Source organism: Phyllobates terribilis, unplaced genomic scaffold (genome assembly GCF_046119375.1).
Source record: "Phyllobates terribilis strain yellow unplaced genomic scaffold, ASM4611937v1 Scaffold_5511__1_contigs__length_51160, whole genome shotgun sequence".
NCBI lineage: Eukaryota > Metazoa > Chordata > Amphibia > Anura > Dendrobatidae > Phyllobates > Phyllobates terribilis.
The window spans coordinates 1,218-10,104 of NW_027368258.1; the positions used below are offsets into that span (position 1 = coordinate 1,218).

Below are 8,887 nucleotides of genomic sequence, written 5' to 3' on the forward strand. Positions count from 1 at the left end.
TTTGCTCTTGTTGTAGCAACATGGTTTAAGCTGAATGCATACTTTGTGGAGTGTCTTGATCTTGCAACTAGACGGCAAGCTGGAGGACATAAATTTCAGAGAAAATTGAGAAGAAGCTTGAAAAAAATATGGAGATATCTTGGTGTGCACAAGTAACCTCCTTTAGCGTGGGAAGAAAAGTATATCAAGTTTATGCACCACAAAGTGATGAGTATGGAGATCATGTGGCATATGTGGTGGATCTACCTCAAAGGGTATGCAGTTGTCAGAGATGGAAGAATTTGAAGATAGCTTGCCCTCATGTCTTAGCGGTTTGTCGGCACCGAGGCTTTGACCACATCACATTTACTGATGCTTTTTTCACTATAGATTCTCATGTTAGCACATACCAGATGAGCTTTTACCCAGTCGGGGGTATTGTGGATTGGCCAGTGATTGATGGTCCTCCATTGTTACCGGATCCGACCATGCTTCGAGGGCCTGGTAGGCGAAAGACAACCCGCTACCCAAATGTGATGGATAGAACTGATGTTCAGGGAAAAAATGTTGCAGTCAATGTGGTCGACAAGGGCACAATAGGTGGTCTTGTGCATCACAAGCTAGTGGTTCTCGACTATAGATGTTGTTGTCTTGTTTTATTTGGTCTATATATATTAGGTTTTCATTTTTTAATCCAACACTATTTGTATTACTATAGTTGTTTATCTCATTATATATATAATCGTACTTTATAAAAGTTGTTTTGAATCTTGATTGATTAGATTTTATCGTTGTATAACAATTGTTTTCAACGGAATCAAGGTACGAACCAAATGCTGATTAACCCCGGTACATTATCTTTAGAGGTTCTCTCTCAACAAGATGACCACAGATGTGTAGATGTATGTCATCAGAAAGTCTATGTAAGTGTAAATTTTCCTTTACTATTTCATCTCACATGTTGAAGTACAAACTAATATTAATAGATAAACATATGTAATTGTAGACGACGAAATCCATGCGTACACGACATCACACAAGAGGGTGGTTTAAGCCCCACGATTGGGTCTTGGATAATATTGGACATGCGGGGTTTTATGGTGTATATCTGCTCGGTGTTATTTTCCAGCTTGATTCTGATTTGATCGCTGCATTGATCGAGCAATGGAGAACTGAGACCCACATGTTTCACCTGGCAGTAGGTGAGGCAACCATTACATTAGAAGATGTTGGTATTATGTTGGGCATTTGTGTGGACGGTCCACCCGTGACGGGCTTTTCAAGTCATCATTGGCCATCCAAGGTTGAGTGTCTCTTAGGTCTTCTTGTGCCTCCGGAAGTGTTAAAGGGCTCGTCTTTGAAGATGACTTGGCTACGAGAAAATTTTCAAGTATCGCCAGATGATACGAGCGACGAAATTGTCAAGTGCTATGCAAGGGCATATATATTGATGATGATGGACGGCGTTTTATTCTCTGATGCAAGTGGTACAGACGTCCAAGTACTATATTCGCCATTGTTACAAAATTTTGGTAGAGCATCCAAATATAGTTGGGGAGGTGCTACGTTGGCAACCTTGTATCGACACTTGTGCAGAGCATCAAAACGTGAAAAAATGGAAATAGGAGGGTCGCTGATTAATAAAAAAATCAACCATTGAAAAAACCAACCATTGGAAAAAGGGCGTAACAAAATTTCCAAACAATATAAAGTATTGGCAAAAGCTACACTCCACCCATTTAAATTAAGCATTTAAAAATAATAAACAATTGCTTTCCCTTAATTTACCAAAGATATTAGTTCTATTTCTTTTGTTTAATTTTTTTTATACGTGGCAGCATGTTTTTCAATTTATATTTCTTTTCAATTTTTTTCTTCCAGATTTCTTTTTATTTTTGTTGTTAATGTATGAATATTTACAATTAAGAGCAACATTATATATACAATTATTTAGAAAAATAATAATATATTAATAACATCAAAGAGAGTAAGAATTTACATTTAAAAGGTGGTTAACCTTTATTGAAAATTGGAAAGAAAGAAACTGACTGAAAACACAAGATTGAACACCACTACCACATGATCTACCACCAAAAAGATTTTCAACACGACCACCAACATAATGACGATCAACTTGGCAGCTCCACATAGCCATCATGAAGTGCTGAAAACATACATGGTTGGATTCATAAACATTGCAAAGTAAGTACTTTTTTGAAGTTGTTTTGATATTTTCACGATCCCATCCAACAACCTTGGGTTGATCTTTCAAATCTGCTCATTTTACACACAACACAATTGTATAACAATCAGTATAAAAGGAAGGTAAAAATTCAAAGTAGACTGGTAAGAATTACAATAGTAGTGCTATAAAAGTTTACCGATCAACCTTGTTGAAGGGGGTCTTAGCAACACCAACAAGTTATGAAGAGGTCACACACATATATAATTGGATAGTGTAAGGGATCATGGAATCCAAATAAAAGCTACCATGACCAACCATGTGTCGAAAAGTTTAATACAATTTTATTGTTAAGTATAAGACAAAAGTTTAAAAGATAGTATAACTAACCTTTTTGCAAAATCATGCTTCCAGGTTTCACTGAGATACAGAGATGCATGATTATAGCTTCTTTCCTTGAATAAACTCTTAGGATAAGGAGAGGAACATATGCAACATATGAAAAGATATTATATATATAAACATGAGGTGGGTTTCAGTGTGAGGTGCCCTTTATGGTGTGAAATGTGAAAAATGTTGAGCCATTAGATTAGAAAATGGAGTGCTGAGATTAAAAGATGTTTTTTAATGAATTCACGCGGTGATATTTTTGTAATTAATGGTGAACTTTTTTTCTTTTATTTTTTACGTTTTCTGGGTGATTTTTTTTATCCTCTTAGAATTGAACGATTGCGTGTTATATGTGAACATTAGCGTGTTATATGTGTACCCGAGAAACTTCGCACTTCACACCATAAGGGCACTTCACACCGGCTCCTTATTCATATAAACATACAATATTTTGAATTCAAGAGAGCTAGAATATAAAAATTACATATATACCAACGAAACTGAGGTGCGCTAACTACTTCATGATACTGAGTCTGATTCAATCTATAGCACTAATAAAATTGACATTAAATAGAAAACAAAATTAATGAGGAGTTGCTCCTTTACTCATGAATTATTTTCATTAGTATTCATGTAAACTTAAGGTAGTTTCCCCCTCCATTCTTTATTTATATTATGCGTACAACACTGTATATAGAGTATAAAGCTATATTTAGTCAATGATATGTCAAAGTATAGAGAAAACTAAAAGGATGCTTGGATTGGCTTACAACCATAAGAAAATTCTTACTTAACTTACAGATGACACCCCCAAAATGATACCTAAGACCGTGAACAAGTACCTGAATACATAGTTTTGTTCACTTACCAATTCCATTTTTAACGAACTCAAGTGCTTTGTCGTATCCATGTTAGATTTTTTCTTCTCTACTTCTTGGTCTCTTTGTTATCCTTGACAGCTACACTCACTTTATTGATTTTCTTTGAAATCTCATTACTTTGTGGATTGTAATATCATGCATCAAGAGCTTGCAATATAATTACATCCAATTAAATATGTTATCTAGAGAATGAAAAATATGATAATAACAGCCTTACCACATAGCTACTACTAGACCATCTAATATTAAGACAAATACAATAATCAAATTACAAGCTAACATACACTTTTTTCTGTATACATATATGGAAAAGACTATCAAGACGTGCATAAAACTAAGACAATTTAGCACCATTGTTGTACTGGTATCATATATCGTTTCATATATGTTAGCAGAAAATTAGAAAGTCATTAAGTTCAAAGCAGAAATATTGCACAAGGATCGAGTACCAAACCTAGGGTATTAGATCAATAATGGAAACGCCAATTTTTCATTGAATTTCTACAAAGAAATTGGAAAGAATGAATTATCCCTATAGTTATCCGTGTCCTAGAAATGATCTAGAGGAATAACACATGAATTGAACACAGAACAAAGTAAAATTGGTTTATCATTTTTAACACAACTACCCAATTATATTCTTATCCCCTATTTATATGATATTGGCACATGATAATACTCCCTTCCTCAGAAAGCCTTTACCTCAAGGCTTATGAATTTGAGATTATAACAAACTAATACAATCTCACCAACAATGACAAGAGTATAAAGTGCAGTTACTACCCACCATTTAGTCAACTTATCTAATCGCAATATGGTAAGCATCAATTAACAACCCACATATCACTCCATTGGTTCACCAACATTCTCCATCATGTTTAGTAAGAGTACTAGCAGTAGAAATGTAGCACAACAATCATGTAGTGTAACTATATTTCGAGAATAACTCTACAACAATTTTAGCAGCAGTTGCACACACTCCTAAACCAGTTTCTAGCAATATATCAACAATATTCCACCAACAAGCTATGACCTAGAGCATCTAATATTGAGCAATCTGAGATCTCCGTCATAGCAACACAAAGACTTAAATTTTATACACAACCCTATAGAGAACACCAATCAACTAGAAATTCCCTCATCAAATACTAGTACAACCAAACTTGGCATCCTTATAGTACATGACAACTCAAATAGTTATCCTGGATCAAAGACGAATGAATTAGTTGAGTTGATTAACCCGAAATCACATCTAAGAACAGTTAGCACTCTACATGATCATCACCATCAACCACTTGTTTCTCAACCAGGTGAAGGAATACAAAATGTGAATGGAAATCTTTCCATATCTTCATTGAAATTTTCCTACTCTCATCTATACGGAATTTAGCTAATTGAACGAATTTGTTAGCAACTTTGCCCAAGTTCACACATTTAATATCAGATGCTGAATTTAGAGGAACAAAAGTTACCTCCAATGACTTGAACTCACATGAAAGACTTATTGGCATTTCATCGAACATGTGTTGTCCATTGTCAGAGGCTATTGGTAAGAAATGCAATTCTACCTTTGGTATATCTAGATGAATGTCCTGGTTGAATGTTGTTTCCCCATTCACCATGGACGTGTGCAATCCATATGAATTAGAGAGTTACGGCAATGGTGGTGATTCTTGGATATCATTGGTTCTTGGACGAGTTCAACAAGCTTGAGAAAATGTGAGCGTCCATACCTTCGCAGATGTTTGCAACAGAAATGCATATGAAAATGAATTTCTAGGATCAAGACCTTTGAGGTCTAACAAATTAACAAGATTGATGACTTCAAATTCAGAGGAATAATGATTTGAAAAGCATAAGAATTTGAGCTTCTCTAGATTGAAGTTGGAGAATGTTCTAGGTTCTTTTAATCAAAATTGCTTAGGAAAACTCAATTATTGAAATCATTGGAAATATTTTCAAACTCCCTCTCGAAAACACTGAAGGAAAATTCAGATAAATTCAAAATAAATTGGTGGAGATTATTCCTATGGTCCTTTACGTTGGTATACATCTATCAACAAGTTTCTTTTTTTGTTATAGGTACTAATTTAAATTTACCCACACTATTTTTCCTTCCCATGTTTTAGGAATGGTTTTAAGCATGAGAAAAACTATCTCACACCTTTAACCATTGGTAGATGAGTATGGGTAAATGAACATTTTTAATAGATGAGGATGAGGATGAGGATGAGGATGAATATGAGAGTTAGAATATTAGGATTAGGATGAATGAGAATGATGTATAAATTTGATATTTTATAAATTAAATAAATTTTATGTGTTAGATTTTATATTTTTCATAATTTATAATTATGCTAATATATAAATTTATTAAAAATATATAATAAATAATTTTAATCTTATAATTATATAAAGATGAAAATAAAATAGGCAATTTGCAATGTAGAAGGTTGGCTCATATATACACAGTGATAAAAAAACATCCACATAAGAATTTAACTTTTTTGTAAGTACACGTGTGTGAGACGTCGTTTCGAATGAGGTCTCACACATAATTTATTTATTTTCACCTTCACAAAAAGCACCGTTTGAAACGGCGGCTCTCCCACATAATCTACATTTTGATCAAATATTTTGGGAGTGTCTATACGGAAAAAAAATTGGAAAATTGAACAGTTTGAAAAAAATTTCAGTAAATTCGGAAATTTTTATCTCCTATAGATGAAGATGTAGGAGCTACGCCCCTGAAACCACGTAGTCAAAAATCAACGCATCTGTAGTTATATTCCTCAACAAAACTCTTATACAAAACACCAAAATAAAATACTAATACTAAAGATTCCATTTCCCGATTCAATAATATTGTAGAGCATCCTAATGGCTACCCTAATGAAAATCTCAAAATTCATATTAGGCTTTAGCTGCGGCGGCTTTGACGAACTTGAGTCCGGCGGTTATATGATCTGAAGCCTCAGCCTCTGTAGTCGCCGCGGCACAAGCTGGTGGGTTGACTGTACCAGTGGACACTGGCTTGACGTTACAGCACTCGGACACTGTCGGCCCCAATCGTCCGCTGTACTTTAGATCAATGTCCTCTAGATGAATGTTCTCGCATGGTAGTGCCGTACTGCACACAAATCTCATCACTGATGGGTCTGCCGCGGTTCCCTTGATGTTCTTGAAGTGTACATTTCCAATCTTCACCTTAGAAGGAATCTACAATAAATCCAGAGATTAGTTTCGATTAGAAGAAGTCGCTACAGTGACGAATCCAGGAATTCATGAAATGGGTCATTAAGAAAAATATTGGATCAAGGGAAGAGGTGTGCAGGAACTCTGTACCCCTTGGGTCCAGGGGGTATGTACTCTACATAAGTCCAGAATTTAGTTTTGATAAGAAGAAGTCGCTACAGTTGTGTATCCAGGAATTCATGAAATGGGTCATTAAAAATATATTGGATCCAGGGGAGAGCTGGTCAGGGACTCCATACCTCCTGGATCCGCCTCTCAAAGTTAGGGCATATGTGAATGTACGTACCGAGGCGTCGCAATGGGCAGCAGGGCAGTAAGCCTCATCGATGAGAATAGGGTAAGTGACGTTTTCCATGGTGATCTCCTCGAAACGGACGTCTCTAACTTCAACGGGTTTGGAGTTGAGCCAACTCTTGATTCTGACACCGTTATCAGTGTTGGTGAAGGTGCATTGTGACACGACAATGCCTTCAACGTTGTCCTCGTGGTCATAACGTCCGAGACTTCCGATACTGATACCGTGGCCAGGGCCGCATGTGACCTTCTCAACGGTGAGGTTCTTGGTTCCATCTCCGATGGAGATACAGTCATCTCCGGTCTTGATTGAGGTGTCGACGATCTTAACCCCTACTGAACGACCGATGTGGATTCCGTCAGTGTTACGTGCATCACCGGGTGCTATGATCTTCAAGTTTTGGATAGTGAAGTTGTAGACGTTGATCAAGTTGAAGTGGAATTGCCTGCTATCTAACGACGTTATTCCGTCAAGTGTCGAGTCGTTTATGTAGAAAAACCTAAAGTTCTGCATGAATGCATGTATCGTTAGAATATGTATTTACATGTGCAGCACACCGTAATAAAGTTTATTAGGTTTGTGAATGACTTTTTTCATCTACTTTACGGATTTGTGGACGACTTTTTTTCCTTCTTCGGAATTGGGGACGAAAAACATCCGTCCAGATATCCTTAGTAGATGATTATAGTCGACCACACAAATCTATAACGGACCACTTTCTAATGCACTTTGTAGTGTGTATATCATATGGGTTAATTTATAAAATATAATGAATGGAACATGCACGTACGTAAGGTAGGGTTTCACAGACACCGGTGGACTCGCAACGGTTATTCTTCCATCCATCTTCGCCGTTACCATCGAAGACACCGCCGCCGTCCTTGGCTACGATGCTCAACTTTCCGATTCTCTCGAACTTAATCCACGTGTCAGATCCCTTCAATTCAGCCATGGTCTTGGGAGCTTCGAAGTTTCCGGCGACCTCGATGGTGATCGGAGCTTTGCATGGGCCAAGAAATGATAAGCATGATAACGAATAGTTGCCCTTCGGCACAACTATAGTTGATGGTGTTTCACATGCACATGCTTGTTCCCATGCTTTGTTCATTGCCTTCATTTATCAATCAAACACAATTAATCACAAAACACCAGGCGCATCTACGCACACTCCAGTTTTTCTAAGATATGAGGTTAAAATTTAGCACATTTAGTATATTTCGAAAGTTTCAGTACATAAACTCGATGCATTTCATATGCGTCGAGTTCAGCTTGTGCTTTCCAATAAAGCTAAACTCTACTGATGCATCAATCGAGTTCACTTTCAGACCAGAAACTAAACTCCATTGATGCATTTCATTTGGATCGAGTTCACTTATAAAATAATATCCAGGAATTAATTACCGGAGCTGCGTCAGCGCCGGGTTTAGCTCCGAGTGTGGTGATATCAATAGCACCACCGGCAGCAGCCGGTGCCTTTCCGGGTGCTGATGCCTCCTCGGGTGCCGACGCCTCCTCGGCTGCCGGCTTCTTCTCTGCAGCTGGCTCTTCCTTGGCGGGGGCCTCAGCAGCGTTGATGGAGGAAAAAACAAATGCGTTGATAATAAGAAGCAATAGAAGAGGAATTAGGTTTTTGGTTTTTGTTGCCATGTTTATTTTTCTCAAGTTTTATGTTTATTTTTATTTGTTGGGTTGATGAATTTTGAAGGAGGTAGAGGGTATTATTTATACTGGAGTTACGTACTTGTTGAGAAAGAAATGGGTGGATGGATAACCACACACGTTTATGATGAATAGAAAGAACCACATGATTTATGTTTAGAATTACTAAAAAAATGTTAAGACTAAGTATTAACCACATATGAGCTATGAATTCTGAAATGGTCGCAACCATGAATTACGCCCAGC

At 36.8% G+C, this 8,887-nt stretch overlaps 1 protein-coding gene across 1 annotated transcript; it reads right to left on the minus strand.

Annotated features, from left to right (window-relative positions):
• Positions 1–6,345: 6,345 nt before the first annotated feature.
• Positions 6,346–8,629, minus strand: LOC141250270 (uncharacterized). Its single transcript, XM_073669909.1, has 4 exons — positions 8,384–8,629; positions 7,773–8,093; positions 6,974–7,489; positions 6,346–6,651 (listed from the first exon to the last, which is right to left on the minus strand). Exons 1-4 carry the CDS (start codon positions 8,627–8,629, stop codon positions 6,346–6,348), a joined length of 1,389 nt encoding a protein of 462 aa, XP_073526010.1.
• Positions 8,630–8,887: the final 258 nt, after the last annotated feature.